The sequence below is a fragment of the Leptopilina boulardi genome, unplaced genomic scaffold (assembly GCF_019393585.1).
Source record: "Leptopilina boulardi isolate dan_hultmark-lab unplaced genomic scaffold, ZJU_Lbou_2.1 LbouV2_249, whole genome shotgun sequence".
NCBI lineage: Eukaryota > Metazoa > Arthropoda > Insecta > Hymenoptera > Figitidae > Leptopilina > Leptopilina boulardi.
In genome coordinates, this window is record NW_026137806.1 from 1,200,225 (window position 1) to 1,214,933 (window position 14,709).

General features: G+C 30.3%; 2 protein-coding genes across 5 annotated transcripts in view; one reads left to right on the forward strand and one right to left on the reverse strand.

Moving 5' to 3' along the window:
- Positions 1-14,709, reverse strand: part of LOC127280752 (prolyl 4-hydroxylase subunit alpha-1) — a 157,688-nt gene that overhangs the window by 24,152 nt on the left and 118,827 nt on the right. For all 4 annotated transcript variants that reach the window (XM_051303997.1, XM_051303993.1, XM_051303996.1 and 1 more), the window contains one exon: positions 13,878-14,100. In XM_051303997.1, coding sequence (XP_051159954.1) covers positions 13,878-14,059 — 182 coding nt within the window. In that variant the 5' untranslated portion in view covers positions 14,060-14,100. The remainder of the gene's footprint in view (positions 1-13,877; positions 14,101-14,709) is intronic.
- On the forward strand, positions 367-5,940 carry LOC127280748 (probable helicase with zinc finger domain). Its single transcript, XM_051303984.1, has 5 exons — positions 367-909; positions 2,342-3,036; positions 3,478-4,161; positions 4,238-4,750; positions 4,835-5,940. The coding sequence occupies exons 1-5, from the start codon at positions 711-713 to the stop codon at positions 5,489-5,491; spliced, it is 2,748 nt and encodes a 915-aa protein (XP_051159941.1). The 5' UTR covers positions 367-710; the 3' UTR covers positions 5,492-5,940.

The following is a 14,709-nucleotide window of genomic DNA, read 5'->3' on the forward strand; positions in this document are numbered from 1 at the left end:
CCTATATGTATAACAAATTCCCAACAGTTTTTTTCGTTTCCAGTTTCATTTGCCCATTTTGACTTTGTCCTTTATTTTTACGATTTGTTTTTTTATTCCATAACCATATATTTACTCAATCTATTTTTTATTCCACTTTCCTTCAGTTTTTTTTTACTAATAATAATAACAAAAATAAAAAATCAACTAATTTATTTTTTTTTAACAGCTACATTAAATGTTAGTAAGAGAGAAATTCCACTATTTCCATTCTCGGTACAGTAGGGATCGTTAAAATGACTTCACCTTCTATTCCTCGCTGATAGATCGCATCGTATTAGTTAGTGACGCATGCGCATCATGAAAAGAGTCGCCCCGAGTGCCATCTTTAACAATTTCTGTTGGCAGCGGCGCACAGTGTCTAGAAAGAAGGTGTATCGCGTTGTTTTAAAATGTCGTCGTTCCGCATTATATTTCATTAAAAACGCGTTCAAACCCATTAGAAAATGTGATATTCTCATTATTCGAAAAGAATTTTAGACTTTTTTTTTGGGTGTTTCATTGGATACACGCGATTTGTGAAGTTTTGCTTACGTATATACATATATACATATACATATACATATATATATATATATATATCTTCCAACAATATATTTCCCTTCCCCACAACATCATCCTCCCCCCCACACACACACACTGCGCTCGTTCCAAGATCATCAACCTTACTTATGGCTACCATGGCCGATAATAATTGTATTTCAAACGAAATTATGTCATATCCAAATTTCGGAAAATCCCTTCAACGAAAATGGATGAGAGCAAATAATCCTAGTGATGTTGTTATTGAAGAACCGGATAGTAAATTAAATTTTAGAATAACTGAGAAAATCAACGACAGAAGTTTGAAAATCAAAATTCGTGGACACGGTGAGAGAGAATGAGAATTTTTATATTTATTTACATTATTAATCATTTAAACAACATTTAATATACATTTTTTTCTTTTTTTTTCTTTCATTGTCTCTTCTCATCTCCTTTTGTTACCAATCAATATTGATAACAATCACTTTTGAGTTAAATTGATTTTCAGTAAGAAGAAATTGATTAAAAATGATTTAAAAAAAAAAAAAAAATATTTCAAAAATTACATTTAACTTGATTCAAATTATTCAAAATTAAATATTTTTTAATCAATCTCTTCTTATTTGGGAATTGTTTTACAAGATATAATACATGTAGAAGAATTATTTTTTTTTTTCAAAAAATCCCTAACAACATCCAAATATTGAGGATATTTTTTTGAATGTCCTAGGGATATTCGAAGGCTTTTGTAAATTAAGCTCCGAAAGCCTTCGAATATCCCTTGGATATCTGTATAAGATATATCTGAAATATCAATTGCTGTTGAGAGATTAAATTTTATTTAGAATTTATTTAGAATTAAGTCATTATATTTATATATTAAAATATTGAGTTTTATCTTAAATTTTAAAAATTTTTGTAAAAGTTTTTTTCATATATGTTATAATTGTTTATTTGCAATTTAATTTTGTATTTTTGGAAATAAATTTTTCTCCTTCAATTTTTTTAAAACAGTTTGTCATTCACTCATAACATTCAAAGGTAAACACAAATAAATCAAATCACTTTTGGTGATTATGAGATAAGAATTTGCATCTTGTTCTATCTGATATATTCACAGAAAATTAAAATAAGCATTAAAATAAGCTACAACGCTTCTTATTTTAATCTAATTTTGCTTATTTTAATAGCAAAATGGATTAAAATAAGCAAAATTGGATTAAAATAAGAAGCGTTGCAGCTTATTTTAATGCCTTTTAATTTTCTGTGTTTAGAATTTCGAAAAAAAAAGATTGCTGTTAAATTAGACGATTAATTAATACACAAAAAAATTATAAGTTATTAAAATAAGCTGCAACGCTTATTATTTTAATTCAATTTTGCTTATTTTAATATCAAAATAAATTAAAATAAGCAAAATTGGATTATATATATTTCTCTCCCACTTGGAAAGATTCTCCGGAAAGTGCCCCCTGGAGGTTCTATCAGAATTCCGCCGGAACTTCCAACATACTTCCGTTGGAATTCCATCGGAGTTCCAAAGAATTTCCAATTGGATTCCAAAGGAGTTCCGACGAAATTCTGACGGAATTCCGACGGAATTAGAACTCGAAAAATTTTGAAAAAAATTAATCGGAATTACGTTGGAAGTTCCGGCGGAATTCTGATAGTACCTCCAGGCGGCACTTTCCGGGGAATCTTTCCAAGCTTTATATATTTGATGACACTAAAATTGTCTTTTTTTTTTTTTTTGTTTGTCTCAAATGTTGATCAATAGAAAAACAACTTCAAAATGTTGCACTCTCAATGGACAGTCATCAGAAAAATTTCATCCTTAAAGGAGTGATAATTGAAAAAACAGGACAAAAATGTCAGGGTGTTTGTAATGGTAAAGAATGGCAATTAAAATGTTCCGATCATGGGCCAACTCGTATTGGAAATTTTGATAATGATTATCAAATTGAAGTAAATTTTAAATCATCTGATTATGGTACTTATCGACAAAATATATTCTTTTATTTTGGTAAAGAACGTCCAGTGATATTAAGAAAAATTTGTATTGATTGCGTACCAATTGAAGATCTACAGAGGCTAAATGATGCAAGTCAATATGTATTGAATTTAAATCAACGTCTATTAAGTAAGACACATAAAAATTTTGTACCCTTTAGTTCACCATTTGTAACAGCAAAAGATCCACGTGAAGAATATTTAGATAAAGCCTATCCATATCCTGAGACGGAACATTTTTTTTTAACACATTCAACATTAACTGAAAGAACATTAACGCCAAGTAATTATAAAGGACGACTACATGAATTGGTTACTGTTGAAGAATTAGCAAGACATGAACAAGTTGCAAGGTATAATGAAGCTGCACAATTGAGATTGTCCAATAATTATATTCTTCATTCTGATACCGATGGATCTAGCCTTGCCAAATATGCACCGCCCAGCGAACTTTTTGCACAGGTGTGAATCACCCTCATTAAAATTTTTGATTTAGTGTCAGTTGGGATAAATCGAAACAGTAGTTATTTCAGTTAAATAAAAAATTTTTTTTTAAATAAATACGGCATCAAACCTTAATCACCCCCCAATAAGATTTGAGGCCGTATTTATTTAACAAAATTTTTTTTTTAACTGAAATAACTAGTTTCGATTAAGCCCAACTGACCCTAATAAAGTTGAAGTTTAATTCAAAAATTTGATTAAAACTTGAGTATTTCCACATATTGATTATGAATATCAACTTTTTTTTAAAAAAAAAATTAAATGCCGTTGAGATTTTGCTTAAATTCTTGTTCATAATCAATAAATTGAAATATGAAAAATTAAGACTTTTTGTATCAAAATTTTCTTATATATATATATAAATATGGAGGTATTTTTTTCTTTTTGTTTTATCCATAGCTTCCTTTGGGAAGAGAATTAACAGAAGATACAAAATGTGGCCGTTTATTTCTACGTGGTTGCAATAGTATTGTGATTAGGCCAATTGGTGAGAATCCACCGAAATTCACTGAAAATGATATGGTATTTGAAGCGCATGTTGAAGATAAATGTACCCATACAATTTATGCACGTCTATCAAAAGAATGTGTGGAAAAACTTGGATTTAAAGCAGATACCGATCTTAAAGTTCAAGTACAATTTTTATTAAATCGTTTACCATTTTGTGAATGGCATAGAGCAATAGATTGTCTACCAGATACAAAAATTGTATTTCCAAGTTCAACACATAAATACGGTGAGGAGCATTATGTATGGAATAAAAGATGGGATAAAATGGTACAAACATATGTACTAAATGATAAGCAAAAAAAAGCCGTAGCTGTGATAATGGCACCGAAGGATGATATTTTACCACCAATATTATTATTAGGACCATTTGGCACTGGAAAAACATCAACAATTGCTGAAACATTGAGAATTTTATTACTTGATGATCCAACAAGTAAAATAATTCTTTGCACACAAAGTAATAGTGCTGCTGATTTGTATGTAAAGGATTTCTTTCACAGTTGGTATCAAGAATCACAAAATCCACGATTGAAACCAGTGAGGATTTATTACAAAGGTCGAGGAAGAAATACGGTAATTTCTATTAAAATATTGTTTTGATTTTAGATTATTAAAGTTTCTTTCTTTCTTTTTTTTTGGATTGAATCAGGTACATGCAGTGGTACGTGATTACACTTTGACTGATCAAAGTGGTCGATTTCGTGAGCCAACAAAAGAGGACATTGCTGAATGTGGTTTGATCATTACTACTCTTGCAACATCGAGTTGTTTGACACCCCTTGATTTGGAGCCATCGCACATTGTTATCGATGAAGCGGCACAGGCACTTGAATGTGAAGCCTTAACAGCATTGGCTTTAGCGAATGAGAGAACGCGCATTGTACTTGCTGGCGATCAAATGCAATTGGCACCTGAGGTTTACAGTGATTTGGCAAGAGAACGTGGACTTGGTACCAGTCTTCTTGAGAGACTACATTTAACTTATAAACAAAATCATCCATGTAGAATTCAATTGTGCAAAAATTATCGTGCACATGCTGATATTGTTAAATTGACATCACAACTTTTTTACGGTGGTCAAGTTGAAGCGGGAGCTGTTTTACATAAACATCCATTGCAAACACCACTTATGTTCTATGCCGTTGAGGGACAGGAAGTTAAGGTCTGTTGTTCATGTTTCTGTAATTTCCTGTTTTTCGAATCTATTTTTGGTTCAAACTAATTCAATGATTTTGCTTAATTTCAGGGAAATAATTCAACTGGATTTTTTAATAATGAAGAAGTGGCGGAATTAGTGGCGCGCGTTGATGATTTAAAGCGCAATTGGCCAAAACAAAGATGGGGACCCTATGGCGAGGGTTCAATTGGTGTGTTGGCCCACTATATGGAACAGGTGTATAGAATACGTAATGAATTAAGAAAACATAGACTACAAGAGGTGAATGTCGAGCGTGTACTAAATGTTCAAGGAAAACAATTTACTGCCGTTTTTATAAGTACAGTACGTACACGTCATTGCAGTCGTCATACGGCCGAAGTTAATATTACTGATTATGGTTTTTTGACAAATCCACGATTATTAAATACAGCAGTGACACGTGCAAAATGTCTTGTTGCAATTGTTGGCGATCCTGTTGCATTATTAACAGTTGGATGCTGTCGTACATTGTGGCAACAATTTTTCAAATCGGCAACAACACATGGCGTTGATGAGGATAGACTTAATCATCATTTAATTTCAATTTCACAAGTTAAAGAAGAAAAGGCATTAAATCCATTGGCTGAGGAATTTGTACCAAGAAATCCACCGCAACCATTATTTGTCGAATATGTGACAATGCCAGTGAGTTATCCGGTAATACATTGTGCGGTCGATTGGTCCGAACGAAGAACTCTCACATAAAATAAATAACCAAATGTAAATCTTTCATTGTATATGTATTTTCACGTATTGAATTGATTTATTAATGAAACAGTCTTTTAGAATTACATTTTTTCATAAATTATTGTAATATTTTTTTTTTTCAATTTATAAAGAGTGCACGATGTTTTTTTTTTTTTTAGAATTTTTTCTTCTGCTAGAGTTTTTTTTTTTTTAAAAAAAGCTTGAAACAAAGTATTTAGAAATTAGTGCAAGAAGAGTGATTTATATTTCTATTTGTAGTAAAATAAAAAAAGAAAAGTAAATAAAAAAATAAAAAAAAAACAAAAAAAAACAAAAAAAAAATTGAAAACATTTAGAAAATTTTTCAAATGGAAAAATACTGAAAGACGTACGTATGATGATATCATATTGTGTTATATGTGTAAATACATCGAAATACATTGTACATGCCACATTATGAGAGTGAAAACATGTCTCGTTTTTTTTTCCAAATCCCAAACCACTCGATTCAATTCTCCTCGTAAAAGAAAAGTGGATCTTTAGTTGCAGCTGGAGTTCTCAATGAGTTCTTTCGACAATTACAAACTATATAGAACATTGAGAGCGTTATTTAGATAATTAAGAATTAGAGCAAATAGCCGTTTATAAAATAGAAAATAATCTTTATACTTTGGCGACACCTTTCTTTTTATGGTTTTTTTTTTTTTCTCTATTTTATCGACCTTTGCGCTTCTCTCGCTATATAGTCTCGATCGTGTGTCGTTTAATCGTCGAAGCCGTATGCAAATTCAGCCGTAAAGCCGTTTCACGGCTAATCGCCCGATTGTCGTCGCTTTCCATGGTGAAAATGGCCATAGGAAGGGGGAAGGAGGGTTTCACTGAAAAGCATTTAGAAATTTCGATCATGAAACGTGAACTTCCCTAAACTCGATTTTCAGAAGAGCCTATGCTTTCGACGTGAGCGCGGGTGAGTCGTTAACGAGAGTGTAAGAGAGAGGGAATGGTAATTTTCCTATATACGTGCATCGCCATTCTGATGCTTTCTATATGCGGGAGATTCCCATCCGTAAAATGTTTTAATCGGAACATGACTACCGGAAAATTATATATACAAAACAATATTGTTTTCATCTAGCTTTTTTTTTTATACTAACAAATTTATTTTATATTTATTGATAACAATTTTGCGAAATAATTATATAATATTTATAAAATAGAATTTTTTCCTACAAGTTTATTTAACAGAAAAAGTTATAGACACGTCTTTTTTTTCGCACGTCAATTCGTATGCAATCGATTTTTATTTAAATTGAGAACAACCACTTTTGGAGATTTTAAATCGTTTAATGACAATTTAGAATAGGGAGACGTGAGGAATTTTATATTATTGAATAATGTTTTTTGCTTATAGAAAGATTTTTAATGATAATGATTCTTAGAATCTTAGAATACTTGATTACGCCAAGTTATTTTTTGATAAAACCCTTTATTAATTCAACTGGAATAAAAACTGATTTTATAAACGTACAATCAAGGTGAAACTATCACTAAACATAACCTAAAAAGGTCTGACTGTGAAGCAGGGTTGTTGACGTTGTTTACGTAAAATAAGTAATTTACGTAGAAAACTGTAAAAAAAACTGGGGTAATTTACATTTTAAATATGGCGTCTGATAAACACGCGGAGTGCAGCAAAACATAACCCCTTATTCAGGCCTGCCCTTATTGGATTGATTATTGTTTATTCTTGTGTTTCTTCTTGTGGCCTGCCTAGTGCCTGTGATTGTTATAAATTAATTAAAATACAATGAATTTAAAATGGCTCCAAAAAAAAGAAGTTCAATTCCATACAAAGGACTTTAACTTTGAGCGCACAAAATTAGACAATAAAACCGTGATAAATTGTTTAATCTTTTTCAGCTGTATTTTTTAATAGGTGTTGACATACTAAGCAAAGTGCTTCATATTGTCCATTTGTTTTAATCATTTTAAAATTCAAATTGTCCCAAGATGAGTGTTTGGACCTGCCGCCGCCTCTGTTCATTTTAAATGGTTTTTATTTTACAATTTTTCACCAAAGTTTTACAACAGGTTCACAAATCACGTGTTGGCAGGGTTTTGAGGTTATATTATTACGCATGATTCGGCTTACCGTTTCAATCGCGGTGACGATTCATAAGAGGATGTAAATTATGTACGTAGAAAACTGTAGACGTAATTTACTATTTTACGTGTAAAGAACATACGTAGATTACCTTAGGTAATTTACGTACCCAACCCTGCTGTGAAGCGTCGGATATAAGATCCTTTGATTGATGCTGATTGGTTATCCACAATCAGACAGGTTGTGAACAACCAATCCAATTTGTGCATTTTTTAAGTAATTTTTTCTTGCGACAGAAGTACAAATACAATCGTTACTAGACGTGTTAAGTAAAAATTCCTTTTTTTTTTTTAAATAACGACAAAAAAATATAAATTCGTGCAAAATTGACGCATATGAGGCGCGATAAAATAGTTCAAACATTTCGCTGACATTGTACGTTTGTAAAATCGGATTAAATTGGAAAAATGTGTTGAATCAAGACCAAAAATCGAGGTCGTTAAACGGAGTTAGAAATCGTATAAATCTTGTCTCTGTGTATGTGTGTGTGTGTCTGTTTTTTTTTTGCACCGAGAAGAGCAAATGTTAGATTGGCAGGACGAACGATAGGTCGGCAATTACCATTGATTCCCGGGAGAAGTGAGACAGAAGCAGGCAGGTACCTATCGCTCCGGAAACCGGAACGACATCTCCTGCTGCCATGTCAGGCTTTCCGTTTTACAGAATTAACGAAGCACGTTGAAATTATTGGACGATCGTTAACGCTTTGTAGAGCCGAAAATATCGCTTGAATACACGCGCACCTGAGTAGTAACTGAAATAAATTTTTTTTCATCCTATTCAGTTTTTTTTTTTTATTATTTACGAAACAAACTCTCTTTTTTTTTCTCTCTCTCTCTTCTTTACTCTTGGGATGCAAAAATTCTGCGTAACCATTCGAGTGTGCATGGTCGCATTTCGATACTACGAATGACTAGTTTATGCGGGTTTGTTAGTCTAAAGTGCAATTCAAATTTTCACAATTTCCCTTTGTTGTTTGCCAATACATCCATATAAATAACAATAGCAGAATTCGCCCCTTTATTCCTTGCTAGAAATAGAAATTTTGTTCATCTGTGAACATTACGTTATTTTTAACCATGGTTATAATAACCATTTTTTTTTTTTTTGTTTTATTTATAGAAAATATAGCAAAAAGCCATCACTGTCGGGAATTATATATATTGAACTAGTTTTCAAAACTTGTGTTTATGGGTGTAGTGTAAAAAATAGAAAAAACCGCAGACAGTCTCTGATAAAAAATACAGTTCCACTCAGAAAAAAAATTACTTATTCAACGGCATTTGCATTCATCACTATATATATATATATATATATATATATATACCTTACAGATATTTGTTTAGCAAAATATTTTACTACTTAAATTAGTAGTTTTGTTTAAAACTATAAATTACAGGGAAAATTTTTTTTTTTACGTAATAAAAATATTTTAAAAAATTAGCACTAAATATTTATTCTCGAAATAATAGTGCATTTTTTTGGTAAATTAAATATTTAAAATAAATTTCATCTCGTCGCAAAAGATAATGGCATAGTGTATTGTCGACTTTAATAGAAATTCCACGCTCGTCATTTAGGTAACCGCAGTGAAGAGGAGGCGCGGTAAGGAATTAAAACTTCTAATTGAAACCAACTTGAAATGCAACATTCGAACACGACGAGTCGTGAATAGTCTCTTCGTTAATAAGAATTTAAATTACTTTTTTTTTTTTTAATCTTCATTTTTTCCTCCCAATATAAGTTTAAATTATAAAAAATAATAAATACTTTTTTTCGATAGAAAAATTCTAAAGTTGTTCCAATTTGAAAGCATTAAAAAAAAAAAAAAAAATCTTGACGATTTATAGTGTTTCAAGAAAAGGGGTTTTTTCTTATAATAGGGTAGGTATATAATTTTTTTTTATACTTGAAAAAGTGATTTTAATCTTTAATGGTGAAATGATTATGTACAGTTGCTTTAGTGTAAAACTGTGTGACACTTCAGGCATGGGGTTTATTACTCCTGTCGGTAATTGTGTATACTACCAATGTGTCTTGCGTTATATAATGTAACTGCCAGTAACAGCTTTGATATATAATTTACTGTATATATATATATATTCTCCTTCAATATGCTCTGCAATTAATTTTGTAAGGATAATTTTTTTAAAGAAACCAATTTTTAAATAAATACTTTAATTTTGAATCTTTTCTAAATTTTTTTTATTATTAACTTTCTTCAGTGAGTTCAATGGAGATTTTAGTTGAGTTTCTAAAGAGTCTATTGATTAATTTAAGCATATCCCAGATAGCAGGTAAGCTTGCAGCATCATTGCCGCGCAATATTGCCAACCTTGCATGGCAAGTTTACCGCAAGATTGCAGCAAGCTTCAAATGTCCCACCTAACCCAAGCTTGCATGGTGAGCTTGTCAAAAGATTGCAGTGTAAGGTTACTGCAAGATTGCAAAGTAAGATTATCGCAAGATTGCATGGTAAGCTTCTCAAAAGATTACAAGTGTAAGGTTGTTGCAAGATTGCACAGTAAGATTATTGCAAGATTGCTCAGTAAGCTTGCACGGTAAGCTTGTAGCAAGGTTGGTGCAAGGTTGCCAAATAACCTTACCTAATCAGCAGAGAAGTTTGCATTGAAAATGAGGACTATGCGCACTTGCAATCATAAGCACTTACGGCTGCGCAGTAAATTTTTTTGACCTCCCAGGAATTGGTGCTCAATGTATGTACAAAAATTAATTTCCTCCCCCCCCCAAAAAAAAATTTTTTGTTATATTCCGCAAACTTGCGCAAAGCTTGCCATAAGGTTGCCGAGAAAAATTGCATGGCAATCTTACTGTGCAATCTTGCAGTAACCTTACACTCTTTACGTGCTATGTGGGATAATTTTTACCATTTTGTTTTGTAATTTTTCAAGATGTATTCCTGACGCAGAAGGAAATAATTTTTTTTTTTCTTCGCAATTTCTGAAAGTAATTTTCGACGAAAACAATTTTGATGATTATAAATGAGAGCCAAAATTCTATTTTTAGGATCAGAACATAATCTCTTCTCAGGAATATATGTATATATATGTATAGGAAACTTCTCTCCAATATAATCTCATCTGCGTGATTATTATCAGAATTCGAAAGTGAGCTCGCAATTATCATTGTCGAGTATTGGTGCGAGATGAAATTGCCACCCTGTGGCGTGGGTCCGATGCGAGAGAAAGAGAGAGAGAAAGAGAGACAGAGAGAGAGAGAGTCTGGAGTTAGTTCATCGAGTTTATACCAAGATGGTATTACGTCTTGTATGTTGGTTGGGAGCGATTGGAGAAGTTCGACTGGCTCCAGTCACGCGCGCTCAAAACTTTATACCGAATTCAAAACGAGGGATTCGATATTAAAGGAAGATTCAAGGATGTTGGACGAAAACACCCAACCCATATATATATATATATATATATATAGATGCGAGCGCGCCTAGTAGTCGTATTACATCCACTCGGTGTGTTCAATATTTCACTCGAATCTACGATGATAAAAATTTACTGCCAAACAAGTAATATCGTAGAAATTGTATCTTGAATCAGAATTTCATGTTAAATTTTAATCAAAAGTTGTAATATATAAAAAAAAAAAAACTGTGACGAGGAAGAAAAATAAACAACAAATTCTTACTAAAATTTTTGGAAATAATGGCGAAAATAATTAGGGGCCTTATCAATTGTGAGACACTCCTGGAGATCACGTGACGTTAACCTCACTTTTCATTTGCTTCTGAATAGACTCAGTAAGAGTGGTTTTAGACTACTGTTTGTTATTTTTTTTTTCAATTATATTAAGAATCTTCGACAATTTTGATTTTATTCACATTTTGAATACGTGCTCTCATCAAATAAAATAATGAATCATTACACAGAAAGTTATATGATATTAAAATAAGCTGCAATGCTTATTATTTTAATCCAATTTTGCTTATTTTAATTAATTTTGGTATTAAAATAAGCAAAATTGGATTAAAATAATAAGCTTATTTTAATGCCTTTTAATTTTCTGTGTATTTTTTTAAATTTCACTTTTTAAAATGAAGAAAAAATTTTTTTTTTTGAATTTCATTTTATATTTCTTCTATAAAACGATAGGGAAATCGATGTAGGATTGGAAGTTGAATAAAAACGAATATGATGCCAAGTATCACCATATATATATAGATGATTCCTATATTCAAAAGAACAGCTATACGTGACTAGATTGTAATGAAGAAATACGAAATAACCACATGAGTAAATGGCTGTACACAAAAATCTGTAAACACCAATGTGTCGATAAATTTGTGAATTATTGGCATATACAAAAATTGTACGTGATTTTATATATAACTCGAATATTTTTTCAAAAAATTTCTAACTTCCTTATCTAATGGATAAAATTTTCTAAAATATGTTTTAAATAAATTATAATATTAAAATCAATTTTTTTCTAGATAAATGAAAAATTAATGCAATATAAGTACAGATGAGAGAATATTAAGAATATTTGAATATATAAATATATAAGAGAGAGAGAGAGAGAGAGAATGAAGATTATCTGTCGATATACGCGATGGTATTTGATTTTTAAATAATAATAAATTTTTGTCTGCTTTAGTCGATATATATATATATATATATATATATACTTAATTATAATATTTAAACATTAAAATTACGATAACATTGCTCTTTAAGTTTTAAACATAATTTATTAGTTTTTAAAAATTATAAATGAAATTCATAATTTTTTTTTATTTATAATCTAATTTAATTAATTAAATTAAATAAATGATTTAATTCAAACTTTAAATAACATTTTGCTTCATCAAAATGGAGAATATAATTAAAGATTAAAATTTCATTTAATTAATTCAATAATAATAGAGATGCGGAGAGAATTTTGTAGAATAATATGATCAGTGTATCATTTACCATATTATCGAATAATTAGTTTAAAAGTTAAAAATTGCACGTAGAGTTAAATTTACGATTTGAGAGATAATCTTCATTTTGTTTCGCAGGTATTTATTTTATATATATATATATATATATATATATATATATATATATATATATATATATATATATATATATATACAGTGAAATTGGCTTTGATATGAAATGTTTGTCAGATTTATCAGATTTAGGGTTTATTTACAGATGTACAACTTTTTGCATTTTATACTATTATTTTCATTGAATAAATATTGCCAGGGTTGTATTTTTTTTTTTTTTTTTTTTTGAGATAAATGTTCGTTTGCCCTAGGGAAATTTTTCATATTCTATTGTTTTTTTTCCCCGGCAGTTTGTTATATATATATATATATTTTTTTTTTCATTATTGGGGAAATTTTTGACAAATTAGAAATTGGTTGATTTAAAAAAAAAAATCAAAATTTCGAGAAGGTGAAGTACAATATTCACAATCTTAACGGTTTTCTTAGAATGGGAATGAGAGAAGCAAAGCAGCGCAAAAGAGTCTGGGCATTTTGCCAAATCGCACCTCTGGGAAAGAGAAAAACACCAGGAAGCGTTGGAAGATGGTGGCAAAAGCAAAAGACTAAAAACCAAAAGGGATGAGTATATATATATATATATATATACCTATACATACTTGAGCTTTCTTCCAAGATCGTTTATAAGCTTTCCTTAACGAGTAAATAAAATAAATACACATCAAAATGTATTTCTTTAGCTTGAGGCAAAAGATGCTAAGGAGATTTTCACGTCACAAAAACGTAAAAACATCTGACCTTTTGCGACCTCGGTGGGAAAAAAAGTTACAACAAAAAAATGAAAATATTTTCCCATAAAAATAATTATAAACACTTTTTTTAAAAGCCTCCTTAAAAAGGAAAATAATCTTAATTTTAAAAGAATACTTCAATGAGGAAAAAAAAACCTTCCACTCAATTTACAAAACTTCTATTTGTAATTTTTGTGCGTTTAACTTAAAACTTCTTTCGCCGTTAAACTTGAGTGGTACCTTCTCTCCTGAATCAGAGTCAATGGGGAAGCACATAAAAATAAAAGTTTTTCAACTCCTCAATGACCCTCTAGAATCGAAGGTAAGAAATGCTTTTAAAGCTTCTTTCTCTCTTTTTATCGTTGAAAGTTACGTGGTGAATTCAATGTGTATATGTGTGTGCGAAGAAGATCAGTAGAGTATTATCTGAGTGATGAAACAAAAGGTTTAGGGTCATATTATATATATACGAATGTTACTTACCTACGAAGAGTTGCCAATCGTTGCTCCTGTGCTTGTATATAGCCATGAAGTGTGTCAATCAGAACAGCTTCCGTCTCCAATAATTCCTCCATATCAGCCAAAGCCGTATAAAGCTCACAATTTCCCATATTGAAAATGGTCATCATACAAGCTCCAATGAGCAGCAATGATATTCGTGACATTTTTGCAAAAAAAAAAAAAAAAAAAATTCCAATTTCACGATCTGCAAGAAGAAAATAACATTTTTTTTTAAATAAAATTTGTCTTTCTATAATTTTATTATTTAACTTCACTTTCATTATCGCATTCATTTCGTTTGGGGCGAAAGTGAAAGTGAATATGTAAGTGAAATGAAGTTACAGATTTGTTCTACTTTTTCTATTTATAATTCCTTTTTTGAATTCAAAAAACGAATTCCCTGTAAAATTGATGGTATCATTTTGGAATGCAACGTTTTGATTCGATATAAGGTATCAAATTAATCCAAATATTTGAATCATTTTCAAGAAATGATCCAGAATATGGGATCATTTTTTGATACCTGAAACTGAATTGGTATCAAAGTATAACTGTCATGGCTGGCATGCTCTTATTGACAAGTTTATTAATTAATTTATTCACTGCACTGAATATTCAGATATTAAAAATACTTTTATTATGAATTTTAAGAAGGAGAGAAGCGAAAACTTATAAATTGCGAGCAATTAAATAAGAAAAAATTTATTTCGAAATAAAATGAAATACACTAACCTTTATTTATATTTATCACATAAAATTTAAGTTAAGTTCACAATCACAACACTTGAAAATTTTTAATTATTTTTATGCTTCA